Consider the following 19,756-nt stretch of genomic DNA (forward strand, 5'->3'; position numbering starts at 1 on the left):
GAAGTAATGATGGCTTCAATCACCCTGATGAAGTTGATGACAATGATTAAGCTGGCTACTTAAAATGTCTTCTTGATTAAAGTGATATTTAATCCATAAATCATGAATTTCACTCCTGTTTGGCTTCATGATGCATCTTTCATGAAACTCAGGTGAGAAGTTTTTCTCTCTGGTGACAAACTCCTTTGAGTTCTCCCCATTTAATTTCACAGAAATGGATTGAAGGAGGCTTTGGCCACCTAAGAAATCAGGTGTTAGAGAATCAGCAAGTGTTCAGCTAACACTTCGTCCTGCACACAACAGCAGTCCAACATTTTATACTTCTAAACACAAGAAAGAGAAATTCAGCCTTTGACATTGTGAATTTTGGACCCTAGGCAGTCTCAGACTTCAAACAGACAGTAAATGATAACCTTATTTTTCCACCATCTTCAACTAGATAAAATAAAGTATTTCTAGCACACAAAAGAAATCTAACAAATGCTAATTGGGAACACTTGATTCCCCTTCTCAAACATGCATGCAATTACCTCAGTATAATCTAGGGGAAAAAATGAATACTGTTATGTTAGAGTATCCACAGCTATCACTTTGATAGTGCTGATTGAAATTCTCTCTGTGCACTGTTATTATTTCCCAGTATTAGTAAGAAATCAGTAGAAGCAGTATATTCCATCAGAATAGTGCTAAACTGAAAGGTTTCCAAGTAAAACTGGGGTTGTAATTACTTCAGGTCACTGTGGCCATATAAAACCAGTAACTTACTGAGGAAAGGAATTAATAGTCCAGTACAGTAATATAATTAGCCATAGCTTTCTATGAAAGGTTAATCCATTTAATTCATGGAGAGAAAAAGCTCTATGCTAGAGAATTTAAACTATATTGGCTTAATCAACTAGGTAGGAAAAAAAAGTTCATTTGATGTGAAACCAGAAGTTACGTATCTATGCTTTGCTACATTTACAGTAAAAATTATCATCAATAAAGTTATAAATGCTGTTCAATTCAAATTAAGAAATCTTCCAGGGCAAGGCATACCCTAAAGAGTTTGGGTCAAGAAGCTGTTAGAGCCAATGGTAAAATACAGACTGTTAAGAGAAACAGTCAAAAAGCATCAGATTTCCTGAAGACTTGGCCAAACCTACAACTATCTTTTATTTTAAAGAAACAAAATCCTGAATAGTTGTCATATCTGTTTTTCCTGGTATAAATCCCAACCTATACTAGCAGCTCTATTATTAGAAATACAGCAGCAACCTATCAATCATGACATTGAAAAATAACTAGAGCATGAGATGCCATAGGAGAAGCCCTGAGAAGGGCAACTTTCAACTTCACATAGGACACCAAGGGAAAAGCAGGGGACATGCTGCAGCTATAGGCATTTGTTTTTTCTGTTGGGGGGAAGCCATATTTTCTCTATTCCCATCAGCCCAGTCCATTGCACTGGAACATGCTCTGAAATAAGGGGAAGAGGCTGTTACCAGAGAGAGATGCAGAGTGCAGCATGACAGGCACGTGTACACCTGCAGTACCCAGTCTGATGGGAGAATCAGCACCACCCCAGGCTACAGAAACTAGCTTTGAGTTAGTTCCTAAAATTCAGTCCCTGTAGCCTTCTCTGGCCTGACTTCAGGAGAAAAAAAACACCAAGTAAAATAAATAACCAAATTTCTCAAACTAAACAGCCTCTTTTTTTTGCCTCCTCTAGTTTTTTTGATTCCTGAAAAATAAATCAGCTCTGCTGAAAAACAACATATTTCCATTGGATTATTCACTTTACTTTATCCATCATTCCTAGTCCAATCCACCTGTCAGTCTGAAGAGTTAAGGAGGTACAGCTGTGAGTCAAGAATACCCAGGCACCACTAATCACAGCCTCCACCTGCAAATAATCCCTCTGGTTTTGCTCTCAGGTGACTATGCTGAGTAAAAATTTATATTTGGAGCCACCTGTTTTTCTGGTAGAAAATTATCAAGAAGTCTTATTCTCAGAGTAGATTCTCCCACCTAGTTCTGCAACCAGCTCCCCTTTACTCACATGGAACTGTCCACCTGGCTTATACTCATCTGGATATGCAGAAGGTTCACAGATTTTATCCTCCAAATCCTTGGCACATGGCTACCCCAAAATATGTCTTCATTTTAAGTGAGACCCACCCTTTCCCCAGGCCTTGCCTTCCTTCAATTCCTCTGCTGCCCACTGCCAGAGCCTCCCACAATGTCAGCCTCCTCTTTGCATCTCAGCAAATCTTATTGTAACAATGCTTGTGAGTAACACAGATAAAACCACAGAGGACAAACCCAGGATTTTGTGAGTGGTTGTTCTTTTGCTGCCTGCCCAACTCTAATTTCATCTCTCACTGTACTGAAGGAGTAAAAGTAAAGAGAAACAAGCTCTTTGACTTAAGGTTAAAAAGCATTGAGAACCTCTAGATGCAAGTGCACTATTTTAAGGAGTAATTAATTGGTAGGAAACACTTTTTGGGGGGTAACAGTGCTACACCTGAGACAAATTAGCTTCACCATCGTCTTTGCTTCAGCTGTGCTGGAGCAGAAACATTTTGCAAGCAAGCAAGCACTTCACTGTGACCTCCCTTGTGCAAGTCTTGGTAAAAAAGATACTTACAGTAAGACTTGTTATTTCTATATTCCTATAAGCATTTAGCTAGTAAACAATTACAGAGCTTTACATTAAATTAAGTAGACATAACTTTAACTGTAGCTTGAGAGGTACATGTAGGCATTTTTAACAGCTTGCCATGGATAGGTAAAGAGTACGAATTAAAAATATTTAAGTGATTTGAGGAAAGTTTTTGCTCTGCAGGTGACTGCCTAAGCAAAGTGGTTTTAGTTTTCAGGGTACAGATTATCCCAAGGCATTGCTGATGCTGTGTGATACCTGCTGCAGCCTTGCTTCAGAAAGAACTCACAATTAATGTGTCTTTGGCAAAGGGCATACCATAGGAACATGAAATTTTAAATCAGTATCAAACATGACTCTTAACAGGAATTTTACTATTTTCTCTCATAATTCTTATTTGTTATATTTTAAGTTGAACCCTTGAAAGATCACAGAGTTCCTCTGCATGTAGTCTATTTTCTGGGATGGTTGGAAAATAGGCAGTGCCTATCTAAATAAGCTTCAGATTTTTGCATTCTGGAAAGGAGCAAATAAAAACCTTACTCTTGTGTTTAGGAGAAATCTAAGGAGATTTTCTCTTACCAAGCATGTAGATTTTCAAAACAAGCAACCATAGCTCTAAATGGCATAAATACCTGAATCCCTACTCAGTCTAATAAACTAAGTTACTACACCATAGAACAAATAAAATACCTACTCCAGGAAATATTCAGCACAACCCAAAGGGAAGAAACCAAACAAACCCAGATGCCTTAAAAAAAAATAAAAATCACATTTAGGAAAAAAAGCCTCCTACCACAACCATACCTCCAGAGCTGCCTCCTCCCAGCAGGACCAGACCCTTCTGGTGCAGGCACACCAGGAGATGAAACCTGAAAGGTGGGGAGACAAAGGGTGTCCTCAGTGGTTACAGCTGGGACTGAAACCAGGTGAGCAGCTCAACCCAACACAGGTGTGGGCTGCCCGTGGCTGGGAGCCTTATCTGGGCAGCATTATACAACCACCCAAATCTGCCCAGGGCCCCAAGCAAGGAAAACCTCCTTAAACCAGGGGACTTCAGCATCAAACTCACCCAAGTGCCTGTGTCCCAAGGGTATGAGGTGCCTGAAGAGCAGGTTTGAAAGTAAAACTTTTTTTTTCCTGTTTTGTAACATCAGTGTGTTCAAAAGCACTTGGACTAACACTGCTCAAGTAAGGCAGGTTGCAAGCAAAAATCATGCAGAAGCAGAAGCCGAGTATCAGATGCAGAGAGCTATTTTGAACCACACAGAAAAAGGAAAAGCCAACAGAAAAAGGCCAAGTGCAACATGAACTTGAGGAGGTGCAAGACAGCATCCAGGAGTAATGGAGGAGCTGAACTGAGCTGAGTGGAGCTTGGGAGCACCCACAGCCCTGCACCCTCCTTCCCTTGCCTGGGTTCAGGGTGCTCAGCACACTGTGGGCAGAGCTGATGGTATCAGGGACCCACAAAAGCTCGGGACATTGCCAAGGGGGGGCCTGGCATCACTAGAGACACATTTTGGAAGCACTTGAGCAGAAAGGCTCCTTGGGGTTTGGATGATGAATAAGCTCATCATGGAGTGGTTCAGCACACACTTCAGGGGATGTGTTCAAAAACATGACCCTGGGCACAAAGGGAAGGCAGGGACATCCATGCCAAGCAGCACGTGAGGCAGTGAGGAGGGGTGGGCTCTGTACCCACTGTGGCAGCCCCTGGCTTGTGGTGGGTGTGTGACACTGAAATTCTGCCCCATCCCCTTGGCTGCTGCTGAGACACCTTCACGGTGTTCAGGTAAGAAGTAATTTTGAAAAGAACCTTTTTTTTTTTTTTTTTTTTGGGGGGGGGGGGGCGGGCTCCAGAATGAATTATGTTACTGTTTCTGCCTCTCTTCTGGCTTGATCTTGCTGGTAAATGTGTTGTTTTGGCTAGTTCAGCCTTTCTACCTGGTTCATTTAGCCCAAAGCTGACAGGGTTGCAGGAAAGACTGGAAGGACTGCCTTTAGCAGCAGAAGGCTTGGATTTTTCAGGTGGGGGCCTCTCTGTGTGCTGAGATGTCAGAGATCCCTGTACCTTGTTATCTCCAACCCCACTGATCCTCCCACCAGTGAGGCTGCATGGAGAGAGCTGGCATCTTCAGATGGGTCTGTCTCAACCCTCTTTGTGGCCCTGAGAACAAATGAAGCCTCTGCTTTGAGTGAGAGATGGCTGGAGACAGCAGGAACACACCACTTGAGCAGGGGGAAAGGACTGAATTGAGGAACACCATAAAACTAATTTGTGGCACTAAATAGAAAATAACACTGTTCAGCTTGACATATGGTAAACCAGCCTGGGTGCAGGGAGTATAAAAACGAGTCAAAATACAGATTGATTCTGAAATAAGTTCTTTTTTTATCCTTTAGAACCATGGACAGGAATGTACAGCTCCATAAAAATGGAGGCCAAACATATCGAACCAAAACATTTCCTGGGATTCTGCGTGACAGTTTTTCTAAGGATATTTCCTTTCAACCACACTCGGTCTAAAAGCGGCTTCCATTTGCAGTTAAAGTAATCGTGGTACACATCGCACACTCCTTGAAACACAATCTTTGTCATAGGCACTATGATTATTTTTCTTCTCTTTTTATTTGTTTTTACTGGTGAAAAAAAGAAACACAGGTGAAAATGAACACCTTTTTTTCCCCCTACTTCAATGTGTTTAGACTATGTGATTAAGTGGAAATTTTCTCCAGCTATTTAGATGAATAAACTTTAACTTGGAGCATTCATTTCCGTGATCTAAAAGAAAGTTTGTGTATGAAGCTTTACAAATATATATATATATATACTCCGAAGTCCCAAATCCAACTTAAGTGTTTATCAGTGATTTTATTGACAACAAAATCCATTTTGTTGAAATCAAATAATTGTCTTATTTCAGTGAATGGTTCAAGACTTTCGGCTGCAAAAACTTTTCACAAGACTCGCCTTAGCATTGAGAACATTGATTCTATGTTCACATTAGGTGCTGTTTCAGGCATATCTACAGATTAGTTTTAAGGTAAACATAATTTTGTGTGATATAGAAAAGATCTAGTGACAAAGGAAAGAATGAAATCAGGTATAACTCTACAATAGGAGTTCATCTATTTAAATGAAGCCTGATTGACTCTACTTGCTAAGTGCTAAGTAAAAAATCTGAAATATTGGATTTGTGACCATTAAGATTAGTACTGGGAACCAATCATTCCACTTTTATTTCTGGACATCTTAATGTCCTTGTTGACTAAATAGGGAGGACTGAAAAACTATTTAACCAGTAAATCAGGCACATGATTTGCAAAGGCAATTCTTCCCTTGCAGTTATTCCAACTATCCCAGCTGGATATTCACAGTGAACAAACCACGTTTCCATCACCTCTGTTCCATTTTTAAGTGCTTTTAGTGTAGGGATTTGCTCCAGACCTCATCAGCAGCCTGTGAGCGAGGAGCGCAGGGCTCTGCCTGGTCTCTCTAATTGAGGAAGACAGGCAATGTGCTGGTGCCCAGATCCTGCCCACAGGGATGGAAAGTTGCCCATGAGCTACAGCACCTTCCTAGAGCACAGCCGCTCCCACAGTGATGGGTTCTCTTTGCTCTCTGAAGCCATCTAGAGACAGCTTTAAATTCATGGAAATGCAAAGCTACTCCACTACTTACCAGAGAAACTGAAATGAAAATCACAACTTTGTTGCCAGTCTCTGTGAAGTTATACAGGAATTTATTTAAGCGATAGTGATTTCCAGGGTGTTTTTCCAAGTTGCCCAAAACCTAGGGATGGTTTTTAACTTTTAGCATCAGAGGCCTGCCCTACTGTAAACCCTGTTCCCTGCCCAAAGAGGGGTCTGAGCCTGTGGGATGCTTTCTCACCCCGCAGAGCACTGCCTGCAAGGCTTCAGGAAGGGCTGGTTTGTCCTGCTTGCCAGAAGGTGATGTAGGACTTGGTGCAGCCCCCTTGCCACAGAAACATCCACCAGACAAATGAAACTGAGATGGAAGTTAGGGAGAGTGGCAAATGCTGTCCTGAGCATTCTGAAAGTTTGCCCAAGATATTGCAAACCATAAACAATTTAAAACAGTTTATATATGTCACAGCCTGCAAATAAGGCTGACCAAACCATACAGAGTCATTTTAGCATCACCTGTCTGTGCAAATGCTAATGGAATCAGCTGAAGAAATTTTTGGTAATTAGCCCCCACTGATGCCGCTGTCTCTTCTGCACAGAGGACAAGAGTACATCTCTTGCCTTAGCTTTGCATAATGTTTTAGATGTTTTCAGGAATAAGAGCTGTTGGAAGGAAGAGGGCTTCTTGGGAAGAAAGACAGATTGGATAAGAAAGCACATGGACAAACCATGTTCAGAATAACCCCACTCCCCACAGGCAGCTCAGAAATTTAGAGCTGGTCTCCTGACCTGCTTTGGGGAAAAAAATACCATTGTTATCTGAAGTGAAAATGCAGACAAGCTGAATTTGCCTTCACTCTTCTCTGTACAACATCCAGAGAAGCAGCATGGAAATTATATTTAAGAGATAGCTTTGTTAAATAAAATTGATAATGTGAACAATCAGCCTGATTGCGCCAAGATCTGAATGAATCCAATTGCTGCAGAACGAGCATGGAGAGTTTTGCTTGTACTGTTTGTCCCCTGTGAGGATGGGAGGCACTGGCACAGGCTGCCCAGGGATGCTGAGGCCACCCATCCTGGGAACTTTTCAAGCTCAGGTTGGATGGGGTTGGAGTAACCTGATCTATTTTAAAGTGTCCCTTCCCATGGAAAGGGGGATGGAAATAGGTATCTTTAAAGGTCTCTTCCAAACCAAGCTATTCTATGGTACATACACGATTTTGGGCTGCAAGAGCCAGCTCTGATCTGTAGAATTGGAGTCAGAACTGCAGCTGAGACCATAACTCTGGCAAAGACAGAGCAGCAATGACAATTTTAAGACTTTGGAGGCAGCTTCACCTCTGCAATAATCAAGGGGAATATACAATGAAGTTAAAAAAAATGAGGTTAGTTGGAATCAAACTGCTTTAGCAATTTTCTGAAGTTACCCTGATGGGCAGAGACATTTCTGCTTAAATTGCCCCAGCTCAGGTGGTGGGAACTAATGAATTAGGTCAAACCATGGGCCACAGGCTCAGAAATTGTAAATCAGCACTGCTGCTGACACTCCATATAACCTGGCAATACCTGGGAGAATCCAGCCCATCAATTTTTAGCTCATATTATTTCATTTTGATTTAATGAGAGGAGCCTTCACAGAAGTCAGTGCTGACACCTGCCTTTTGGCACAGTCACTGGTGGAGGAGCTCAGATACCCTGTGGGTCACCTTTGGAAAGAAGCAGAGGTTAGCACTGCACAGGCAGACCTGGGGTTTATTTCAGGCTGCTCAGCTGCTGAGCCACCACAGATATCCTCCTTTGGGAGCCTTCACATTAACTTGCTTGCAGTGAAACAGCTGCACTTGTGCAACACCAGAGTCTGACCTGGAAGTTTTATGTAGTCCAAATATCTTATTTACCTTTACAACCTAAAGTTAGCGTTTATGCATACAGAAATATCCAGCTTTTTGTGGGCAACTTGAAAGAACTAACTTGAACATAGCATAATTCAAGTTGGAAGGTCATCTAGTCCAACACCCCTGCAACAAGCTGGGACATCTTTAACAAGATCAAGAGAAACATAAAACACAGATCTTAGCCATCCCCTACTATCAGTATGTAAATATAGATATTTGTAATGTAGGTTTCCAACATCTGATTTAAAAAAAAAATAGTTAATGCAATACATGCATTTGTAATGGTTTTTAAAAATTACAGAAAAAAAAAATTACTTTTTTCTTTGGAAGTCTCTGCTTCTTAAATTCAACACTTCAAAGGATTGCAGAATTTAGAAATCCCTAACTTACAAACAAACTAGTGGTGATGACCAGAATTTCAGTGAAACAAGAATGATCTGAGAAAGAAACAAAAGGTAAATTTCTCAGATTATGTGGATCTGGCCCGACATAAATTCCATCCCTCTTTTTTCCAGTCATGGAAAAAACTGTGCCACAGTCAGGAGAAGCTCCCTGTCTGTTCTCCAGCTGTCCCGAGTGTGTCTTGCTGGGGTGGTGAGAGTGGTGATGCTTGTACCACCTGCTGTCTGCCCCATCAAGAGCAGTGTAAGTCTAAGCTATTCCTAGAACACTGAAATTCAGCAGACTGCTCCATTCTTAATAGCAATTGGTTGATTTTTGATGAAAAAAAAATCCATCAAGTATTCAAGTCCTTCTTCTTTTCTTTTTGGATATTCATTTATTCTTTCCTGGAAGAGATCAGAGATAATCTAAAGCAAGACAGTTTAACTTGAGTCAGAAAGCCAAAGTGAAGCCTGTACTGTGTTTCTGTCCTGCTTCTGCTGAGGTATGCAATGTATAGGAGTCAATCTCATGCTATGAAAGAATCATCTTAATGTAAGCAAGGGAATCTCCAAGCCTGGATTTCCTGAGAAAATACATATGACATAAACCAGCCTCACTAAGTCTTCTTCATGTCTCTGATGCATCTTGATAACCTTTAACTACTACTGTGTATTTCAGAGAAGGCAAAGAAGTATTGTTCATTTTAGAATATAAAATATTAGTAGCATTATTTGTATATTCTCTTATATTCCTCTCTTATTATTTGCATTTTTTTTTGTTTCCAAATATTTACACAACTGGGAGCTCTTGTTCCATATTCCTTGAAGGAATGGCAGGAAAGTGTCTTGCAGCACAGGCTGCATAAATCCTTCTTCAAGGAAGAGCTTTCCCATCAGGTCAAACCAAAGCAGACAAATGTTACGTGCATTAAATTGTTTAAGGCCTTGAATTTATTCAGTGTCCCAAATGTCAGGCTGATACTTTTGATTCTGAGGGCAAGGTAAAACTGAATGTGAATGAAGAAGCTGAATGGTTACAAATTGGGTGAATTCAGTTAGACCAAAGCAGGCATGGACAGCACAGAAGTGGCTCTTGCAACACAAGAAATAAGGACAGGGACACATCAGTGCCCAGTCACTACAGTAATGTGGTACACACCACAAGGTCCCCTCAAGGAAAGCAAAACTATAAACTGCATGTAGGTCTCCTGATGGTGTGAAGATAATATATTATTAAAATCTATGGTACAAATTCAGGATTTCCATGCTGCTGGCATACATTATATCCTATAATTTATTTACATACTTCAGTCATCAATAACTCTTCTGCATTATAGCTATAAAATATTTTGCTTCTTATATTACAAAAAAATGAAGTAGAATTATAGGTGGTCTTGCTACTTTTATTACTTATCCGGGAAAACTTGCATAAGAACAGCCTTGTGGGGTATTAGAAAAATCACTCCTTGTTTACAGGAGTGTTGATCAAAGAGGAAACTGCTAAATCTTTTCAATCAAAGAAGAGTCAGTGCAGGCCATCAGTGAGGTTTGAGCACTCTGTCTCTGAAGCACTGGAAACAGTGCTCTAATAATACAGACCCAAAACATAATTAGATTTGTTCCAAGGGACAAGGCAAGCAGGAAAAAACTGGAAATTTCTGCCCCTTTTCCTTTAATCAAACACTCCCACTGTGGTCAATAATGTGGTCAGTAATAAAGTCAGATAATTTACCTTTCCTAGCAAGTAAACCTTTCAACAGGTAAAGAACTGTACTGGTTTTTACTATTAAGATGAAAGCACTCTCATCTCCTGCAGCAGATACTGGATGACTATTAACTCCTGCACTGTGGCTTTTCTAGATCTGGGCTATAGTGATGACTTTCCACTCTCTCTAATACATTCTGTATTTCTTGCAAGAGACTACCAATTCCCGTGGCACAATCCTCTGATTGCCATGGAATAAAAATGAAAAAACAACCCACCAAACCAAACACAGGCCTCCTATATTAGTCATTTTACTGCTGTTGTAGCTTTTTGATTTCTATATCATGTTTGAACTTTGCTATGGAAAATACAGAAATCCTGTCTGATTTCATAATTTGGAAGTGCCAAGTCTAAACCTGAAAACTGGGTGTCAGTTGTTTTCCTGTAAGCAGACATCAAAACAAAGGAAGCATAATCTTGCTGTGAATTCAGCAATAATGCAGTACAAAACCAAAAAAAGTTTGCATCACTTTATATTTTCAGCAAGATAAATAACTGTATTATTCTATGAACAATTTAAAAATAAAATTAGATAAAATCTTGATATCTTTGAGGAAATCCATCATTACAACTTTTGGACCACAAAAGAGGAGACTTTATGACTATGTGTCAGACAATACATATAATGGGTTCATTGACCTGTTTGGCTGCTGAAATAAAATTAAAAAAATAAATAAATCACAAAATGCTGAAAAATCTATACTAAATATTTGCTTCTTCCCAATCTCCTTGAAGATAAACATTTTAAATTCATGGCAAGGTAAGAAATCACTTTATAAACTCATTGTTTTCCTAAGGGGTAAAGAATTTACTGGGAAATTCCATTTTTATTGAAAGGCAATTGATATTAATACCACTTTAACACAGTTTTTATTCCAGGTCTGCTCCTTCAAGCTTCAAATTTATTTACTGCAGGTAGCACTCTTTCAGAGTTCTTCTTTGGTATTAATTTTCAGAATTTCTTATAAGAGTAAGAAATGTTCAAGTAATGTCCAAAATGAGACAACAGGAACCTGGGGATAAACTGGGAAAAGGAATCCAGATTTTTTTTCCCTACTTCCATGAGAAGTAGGTGTGAATTAACTGTTAACTTTTCAATTTGGGAGCATATTGAGCACATGCTTGGTTATAAGCACATGACATCAGCTCATTGTTTTTTTCAAAATTTAAACTTGAAGGATGCTGCTGAGTGGCTTTGGGATCAGCCCCACGTTCGCTGCTGCTGAGCCTGGCCAGGGACACAGCCTGTGCCAGATGGAGCTGACAGCCCAACCCAGTCACCCAGCCAAGGAGCTGAGAGGGCTCACACTCTGCTGGGATGCTCAAAGGCAAAATAAATCCGTGTAGCAGTGCTGACATCACATGGGAGACTACTAAACTTTGTGGCACTACGCTGGCATCAAGCAGCACGGATCTGGGATGTGATCCTCCATTAACACACACTGTCATTGCTGCACTGAACACACCAGCTGTGAGCATGGCCAGGTACCAAAGGCATTCTGAAGGGCACCACAGAACTGTTTGTTGATCTAAACATGTGCCTGGAAAAATTACAACATTCCAGCTTTGGGCCTAGGGGTACTGAAGAGGTTTTCAATGATAAACACTGCAAATGTGCCCATACTTACCCACATCTCCTATTTCAAATGTTGGGATTGTTCTACTGGTTTTTAATTTTTTTAGGGTTATTTTGGATTGTTTATGAAGAAATTCTAAACAGAAGTAAATTTTTTAAAAAGATCAGGATATATACCTCTCACAATTCTCCATGGCATTGTGCTGGAGACACAGGCTTTCTCTCTGCTCAGTTCAGAGAAAGTTCAATTTATTTAGTCAGCTGCTCTCCCAGTTTGTTTGAATGCAATGCTATGTGTGTAAATTTTCACACCAGATTACACCTGGAACTTCATAGGTCAGATAAAATTTTTAATTATGATCCACATAAACGACTGAGTTCAGAGCCTCTTCTAGGGGGATTACAGACTGTCTCCAAGGCTGGGGACAGATGTACTTTAGGAATGAATTGCATTTCTCAATGACTTGCATCCCTTCCAATCCACGAGTTCAGTGGGACCAGAAGCAAAGTAAAATTTGGCCTACCATGTTGGCTGTTTGAGTGTGACTTTCAAATGGATGCTTTACACAATTAATTGTCAGACCTCAGAGAAAATGTTGCCCCATTCACTGTAAAACAGGAAGGTCCACAGAGGAAAACAGTTGCATTAGAAAACCACACAAACAACATTAAGGCTACCTAGTTGGATGTTTTCAACCCTTTTTGTTTTCCTCTGCAAACAATGACAGTTTCAGTAAGATCTGAAGTGATGCTCTGAACAAATAATACACTAGTCTGTCATTGGTTAATATTAACGTCTCTCTATTCAAACATGCTGAAAACTGAATAGAACAGTTAACATATAACAGTCACACATCCTTTGCCGAGTACAAGATCGTATCTCTAACATGAACCAAAGACATCCTCACCATTTCAGATCTTCAGCTATCATTCAGTAAAACATTTCATTTTCTTAAATACATTGCTCGTCTCCTCTTTCTGGGTCTCTTGGGGTGCTGCATGAACACATTCTCTCCCTAAAGGCATGGACTATGATATGGTTTTTTCTTCAACTGAAATCTTGCTGTGTGTTCCCATTATGTTTCCAGAGATGAATTTGAGGAGCTTGTGGGAGGGAACACCTTGCATCTGAATTGAAAAGATTGAATTTTTAAGCACCATTTTAGGTCAGATTCTGCACTGCATTGCAGAAAGACCATCCCGAAGAAAGTAATGGAGAACAATTAATTAATTGTGATCATTGTTTGAAAATTGTTGAACCAGAGCTTTATATAGCACCCGGTTTTCATATAATATGAAAATTCAGGTATGTCCACAGGGCTTATGGGCAGAGGCTCATGGGCTCCCTTTGCTCATGTTCTGAGGTGGGGGGATGCAGAGATTGTTGACAGAAAAGTCCAATGGCTGTAGGGGTGCAAAGCTGAGCCCCACCAAACACACCCTGCCTTTCAGAGGGTTTATCTGGTGTGGCTCAGGACCATGCCCACCACAGCCAGCTTGGCTCACACACAGTGAGACTGTGCCCAGCCACCACATGTGGCAGGAAAATGTCAGGGTGAGCCCAAACCCCACAGGGATCCCCCCTCACTGCTACAACAAAGCCTTGTCTTTGCAGAAGGGAGTCTGAACACCTCATGCTCCATCCTGGGGCATAAAACAATACCTTGCCCTCAAATACATTTCTGTTGAAAACACACAGCAAAGATTGCAGCCGTAGAAAATTCTGTAAACAGGACAATTTCATCAACTTTATCTTTAAAAGTACCCCCAAAACCACAAAAGCAACCCAAAATAAGACTTGCTGAATGAAGACGGTCAAAAATAATTTTTTTTACTGCCTTAACAAAAAAAAGAAAATGACATACATCTTCAGCATTTCTTTTCCAAATTTACTTGACAGAGGTTAAGATATTGCTTTATTCTGACTCAACATACAACAGCACTGCAGGATTGATTGTGCTATTTTGGGAAGTCTTGAGACTTGTGAACTAGAAAGTCTGGGTCACATCAATAAATCTAACAATTATTTTGCTTCAAAGGAATATTTTAATACGTTCTGTATTTTTTTTAACCAATGTCCTGGCACTAACCAGGGAAGGCTATTTAGCAATTATTTACTATAGTTGCTTTTTTCCCCCCGAGAATAGGCAGATATTTTAACACTAATAAACCCAGTAAGGTGTGTCACTGAACCCAATTGGCAGTTTTTTTCACAATTTATGAGGGGAAGAGGGACTCAAAAGAAAGCAAATGGAAAAAGGGCTTATAATGTGATTGGGATACGGCAACCAGGGAATGACACATTCTCTCTAAGGCCTTGGTCCCCTGTAGGGAGCTACTTGGTGGAAAACATCTGCTCTTAGAAAGCTCCATTAGAGTCAGACCTCTGCATGCCTGTGGGTCTGCCCATACTGAACCATCTGCAGGGTTGAAGCTTTAAAGTTCACAAGCCTAAGCCATAATTAATTAAAGTTACTGGAGAACTGGATGCAGGAACAAATTAGGCAGTATGGACACTTATTGGCTGGATTTTGATCATACTGGATCTCCCTGACTCTTCTCTGAACAAGCCATAATAAAAAATAAGTTAAAAAAAATATACGCACACAGAGAATTGCTCCTTGAGAGTTTACAAATGCTTTTAAAGTGTGAAAGTTTAGAAATGTTGAGGGGTGCTAACGAACAACAGAGTTTATGTTTCCACTTAAAAAAACCCAAACCAGAAACCAAAAACAAACCTGTTGTAGTACACACTTATGCATTTTTTCATTCTGCCTCACTCTCCACCAAGGCAGCTCTGACAGGCAAAGCTCAGAAGATGGAGTAGCTGTGGACTCACTGAAATCTCTGTAGAGTCCAATCTTGCTCCCACTCTTGGCCAATCCCAAAGCTCATAAATAATTCCATTGACTTTCTTGGGATGACTGACACATTGAATTAAGGTTGAGAGTTAAGCATCTGCTCAATTCAGGGACATTGTCATCATTCCACAGCAGGTACCAGAACTCAGAACTAGGTGTCTGGGTGCCTGTTTTTGAGGTGTGAACCTGGAATCAAGAGCAGAGGGGGAGAGGGGACTGGATCTGTGTTGAGCTTACAGGACATGTTCTCCAGGGTCTAAATCCCTTCCTAGCAGTTCCCTGCAGTGCTGCCCTGAAACCAGAAATGCATCTAAGGACGGTACTTGGCCTTTACTGAAAAAGAGATGCATAGCCTAAGCCTTCGGACAGCCAAACAGGACCACGGAAAAATCCTCTGTAACTGGAACTGTGTAATCCTGCCTAGAAAGCATCTAAAAGCACGCTTCATCCCTCCTGGAACTTTTCCCTTAAAAAAATATTTTGTTAAAAAACACTATGATATGAGGGCGATTGACTATTTGGTTTCTTCTAAGTAGATGCTCTTAAATTAATGCATATAAATAATTTGTATTTAACTTCCTCCCTTCCTGTTTAGCAAAGCATCGAACGCACCTCTCGCTTCCCCTCCCACAGCCCCCACACGGAGTCACTTGGTCAATACCGAGTCTCTCTGCGTTTCACTTTTCAGGCTGAACTGTGCCTCTGGCTCTGCCTTGGCCGTGGGGCTCATGGGCAGGAAGGCCGTGTTCTCGCCCGCGCCGCTCCCCGCCTCCGCGCTCTCCAAGTCCTCCGACCGCCGCGCGTCCGTCAGGATCCGGATCTGCTCCTGCACAGTTTCTAGCAATACTTTCACTTCGTGTTGTTCTGCTATTAGACAATTACTGACTGGGGAACTCACATTGACAAGTTCAGCAGAATAGGAGTTTTTGCACCATTTGATGCCTGTTACTTCAGGAACATTTTGCATTTGCATGCAGGCTTCGTCCAAGCCCACAGATGGGATGATGGGAACGGAGTTGGCCCTTGACGAGGAATAGCTGACCAAGTCCTTCTGATCCACGTTATTAAAATATGGGGTTGTCTCTCTTGAAGGCAGTTGCATATTTATTGAAGGATTCTGAGGAGTTTTTAAACCACTGGACGAATACCTGGAAAGAGTAAAAAAGAGTTTTTGCTGTGGATCAGGTGGTCAGAGCAACCAGCAGCAGGGACACTGTGTGAGAGTCAGTGAACTGTGCTGAAGAGATACACACCATTTTCTCCCGAAATAGAGGAGCACTTGGCCGTGGTGGGGCCCTGGGGAAAACGACAGGCTCTGGAGACTGGTTTTGAGTCTCAAATCTGCCAGTGGCAAAGCACTGCTTTTCTCTCTGTCTTATTTGACCCACCAATAAATGAGAATAATGGAAATTTCTTTTTAAAACATTTCAGAAGTTATAATGTATTATTAATTTTCTTTGAAATAAATTTCAAATTCTATTCCTACATTTCTGATCAGGGAAACGGATTGATACTTTCTTCAGTGTCAAAACTCTCAGTGTCAAATGGTTGTTTTAGGAAAACACTTTAAAAAAGTGCAGATAAAAAGAACATTAAACACTCATGGCTGTGTAGTCGTTATTTACATAGGAATGATTGTCTGTACTCTCCTTCTGCACAAGCAGAGCATCAAAGTGCAGAATATCACTGAAAAAAGATTGTTTTTCTATAGCCCATACTCATAATGTTGGCCTGATTTGGTGTATTAGATTTTCTCTGGAAATAGCGATAATATGTAGGACTTGAGCACATGTCTGTGTTCTCTTGATACTGTAATACTGTTAAAAAAAATCCTTTTTCCTCCACTAACACATATAATATGATATGATTTTATTGATTGTGTGGAACTTAGTGAATTTGTATCAACATTTCCATTTAGTTTCAAAGACAAACTCTGTTTTGTTTACAAGAAATACTTAAAAAAACCAGAAATGGTAAGTATAATAAGTATAAAATAAACAATGACAAAAAAAGGAAAATATGTTTCCCATCTGAAATTAGTACTTCTAGAAATATGGTGCTCTAGGAGTTACTCTATTGCCAGTCATGGTTGCTAAGGACCACAGACATCACCTCAGTACCAGAACATAATTTATTTATAATCAGCTTATCACTATTTAATAAGGCAAGGTAATGGTGAATCTAATATGCTTTATCAATGGATGAGGAGAGCAACACTTAGATCTGGTGTGGAAGCAGGTGCTCTGACTTAAAGGGTATTATTCCAAAAGCTCCTTAAGCCTGCGTTACTTCACTAGGAATATCCTTCTACTCATATGTGCCTCCTGCTTTTTGGGATGAGCAGAAAGAGAGTTAAGGAAGAGAAACTGAATCGCATGAAACTGCTGCAGTCCAGTATTGGCACAAACAGTAATTAACGGGAAAGGCTTCCTCTGGCCCCATGCTCCTGGCCAGGTGTCAGACAGGAGGGAGCAGGAGACAACCTCAGGCTCATTTCCAGCAGAGTGCCACTGACCTGTAATTAACTCCTGTGTGGTGGCACTGAGCTTGCACAACTGCTGCACACATCCCCCTACCCACATGGAGCTGGCACAGCCCCGTCCCAGGACTCTCCTGCATCCCCAGGAGGAGCATCTGGGAGCTCTGCGATAAGGAGGAAAGGCTGGGAACTTTACTGCCAGGGGAAGGAAAGAGATATTGCTTTGAGAAATGGCACCCAGGGGAATAACAGAGCAAGCAGCTTTCTGGGAGGTGTGCTAGAATATCCTGTCCGTGCTCTGCAGCTGTTTTACATCTGAGACTTGGTTAATTACACTGGCACTATGCTCAGACACACCTGTAGCCATTAATGGAGGGGCTTTTTATACCAGCTGTCAAGACTCAGGATGAATGAAATACTGATCAGAGGTATTATTCCTGAGGGAGGACAATTAAAAAAAATAAATGAAAACAAAACAGTGCAGACCTTTGGGTTGTGCCCATTCTTGTTTCCTTTGCTTATATATAATTGTTCAAACGACTATAGCTGGAGAGATCGCATCAGTTGCATTAGTCCCTTTTTTGGTAATTCAGGCCCTAAATATATTCTGGGCTGCACCCTGAAAACAAAGGGAGTGAATGTTTTTAATGAATTTCACATGCAATGTAGGTATTATATGGATGATATATAAGCAAAAACAAGAAAAGACTGAATTAAAATGGGTTTGGTGAGAAAACAGCAACATTTGCCAGTTCTACAATAGAGATTCTTGGTATTTCGAAAAGTAGCTGGCAGCAGCAGTGACATGTAATGAAATGCCTGGTGTATTTCCATAATATTTTTTGAAATACAGATAGACATACCAATTTTACGCCAGAATTACATGTTTCTGCCCTGTGCTCACAGGGCTTTCAAAGGAAAACTGAGGTTGAATTAAAGTGCATACACTGTGTGCAACAGGTGAGGTATTAAACTAGAAGGGATATTACATCTAAACCATGTGAGACTTGGCTTTTAGTTAATTACAAACTGATCCATGCTTCTGCGTGTGACACCAGACTGCTGCTGTTTTCAATAGACTGAGACTTAGAACTATAATTGCAGAACCTTAATTACATTTTCCTATAATTAACTTTCCCAGAACCACAGTTCCTCCAAAGAAATATATCTGTGTTTTTATCTGAAAAACTATTTTGTCTGAATAAATTAATTCATGTGCATGTGTTTCAAAGTGCAGCTCTCTCTCCACTCCCTTCCTAAAACCAAGCAACAAAAGCAAACATTTATAAATATTTAACAGCAATTATGTTATAGAGTGTGTAAGAGTCTAAATTAGAGAATGAAACTGATAGAAGCACAATAATTTTACTGCCCCCTTTAAGAATATATATCAAAGAGAGGCATAACGGGCTGAAATTTTAAATATGAAATGGATTTTATTTAGCATAGTCCCAGCAGCTTTGCTGTAAGCCCTGTGGCTAAAGGTGTGCATGTACAAGTCTGACAACAAGGTCCATAAAGATGAATGGGAATCTTTCCAGGGGCTCTGCCAGGCTCTGGGCCAGCCTTGCAAGCACTTCCACTGATATACACACACCCCCAACTTCTGTAGATCTAACTACACTTCAACCAGGCTGCTGGTGGATGAAGTTCAGAATGCCTACAGAATCAGGGAGACAAACCACTTTGATTTGTGCATCCCAACAGGGAAAGATGGAGGGGGAAAAAGGAGAAGAAAGGAAGCACTGTAACTCCTGCAGGGGACAAGGGAACTTTTCATTTGGGCTGGAAATCTCATGAGAACTGTGAAACCAGCAGATTAGTTTAGAGGGTAAACATCCTTAGGGCACAAAATATAGATGAAGTGCTTGAGCGGATTGAGGCCAGAAGGGGTCACAGTCTGGTCCCAATATCAAATTTTGCAGAACTGCAAATTTAAAATACAGGCCAGTACAAGCTGATATTTGTAAGGTCACACACTGATTTCCTAGACAAGAGCAAATGCAATTACCCTCAGCCAGGGAGGAGGCAGTGGCACTCCCAGAGCCTGTGTCATACGACGGTGCCCTGGAGAGGGAAGGCTGCCTGCCTGCTCTTTTCTGCAAGGGTGGCAATTTCAGTAGGAAATTTTCACCAGGAATTATATGCACATATCACACAAATGAACAATAATATATTTACTGCAAGAGACAATAAACAACTTTTTTTCTCATAAGCAAATAGTAATAATGACACAAGGGTGAATCAAACTTGTTTAAAAGAACTCACCAGACACCCAACCCCACCAGTTTCACCTGTAAGTCAGAGTGAAGACTTTCACTCTGGCAGGGCTTTTATTCCATTCCAGATATCACTCCTGTTTTCATATAAAATATGCTTGTACTATTCTGGAAAGTCTTTGGAAATCTATAGGGATATGTAAATACTATGCAAAGTATCTCAGCATTGCAAAGAACTTCAAAGGCAGCTGCAGGTTCTCAGGAGCACTTCTGAAACCCAGAC

At 40.7% G+C, this 19,756-nt stretch overlaps 1 protein-coding gene across 2 annotated transcripts in view; it reads right to left on the reverse strand.

The window, feature by feature from the left end:
- Positions 1 to 3,441: 3,441 nt before the first annotated feature.
- NRG3 (neuregulin 3) overlaps positions 3,442 to 19,756 on the reverse strand; it is a 348,675-nt gene continuing 332,360 nt past the window's right edge. Inside the window, exons 9-10 of one of the 2 annotated variants that reach the window (XM_021537205.3) lie at positions 15,388 to 15,923; positions 3,442 to 3,516 (exon numbers count right to left, since the gene is read on the reverse strand). In XM_021537205.3, the coding sequence (XP_021392880.1) occupies positions 15,422 to 15,923 (502 nt within the window). In that variant the 3' untranslated portion in view covers positions 3,442 to 3,516; positions 15,388 to 15,421. Of the gene's footprint in view, positions 3,517 to 5,016; positions 15,924 to 19,756 lie in introns of those variants that run through there. The other variant, XM_021537204.4, reaches the window with a different exon arrangement.

Source organism: Lonchura striata, chromosome 6, assembly GCF_050655825.1.
Source record: "Lonchura striata isolate lonStrDom1 chromosome 6, ASM5065582v1, whole genome shotgun sequence".
Taxonomy (NCBI): Eukaryota; Metazoa; Chordata; class Aves; order Passeriformes; family Estrildidae; genus Lonchura; species Lonchura striata.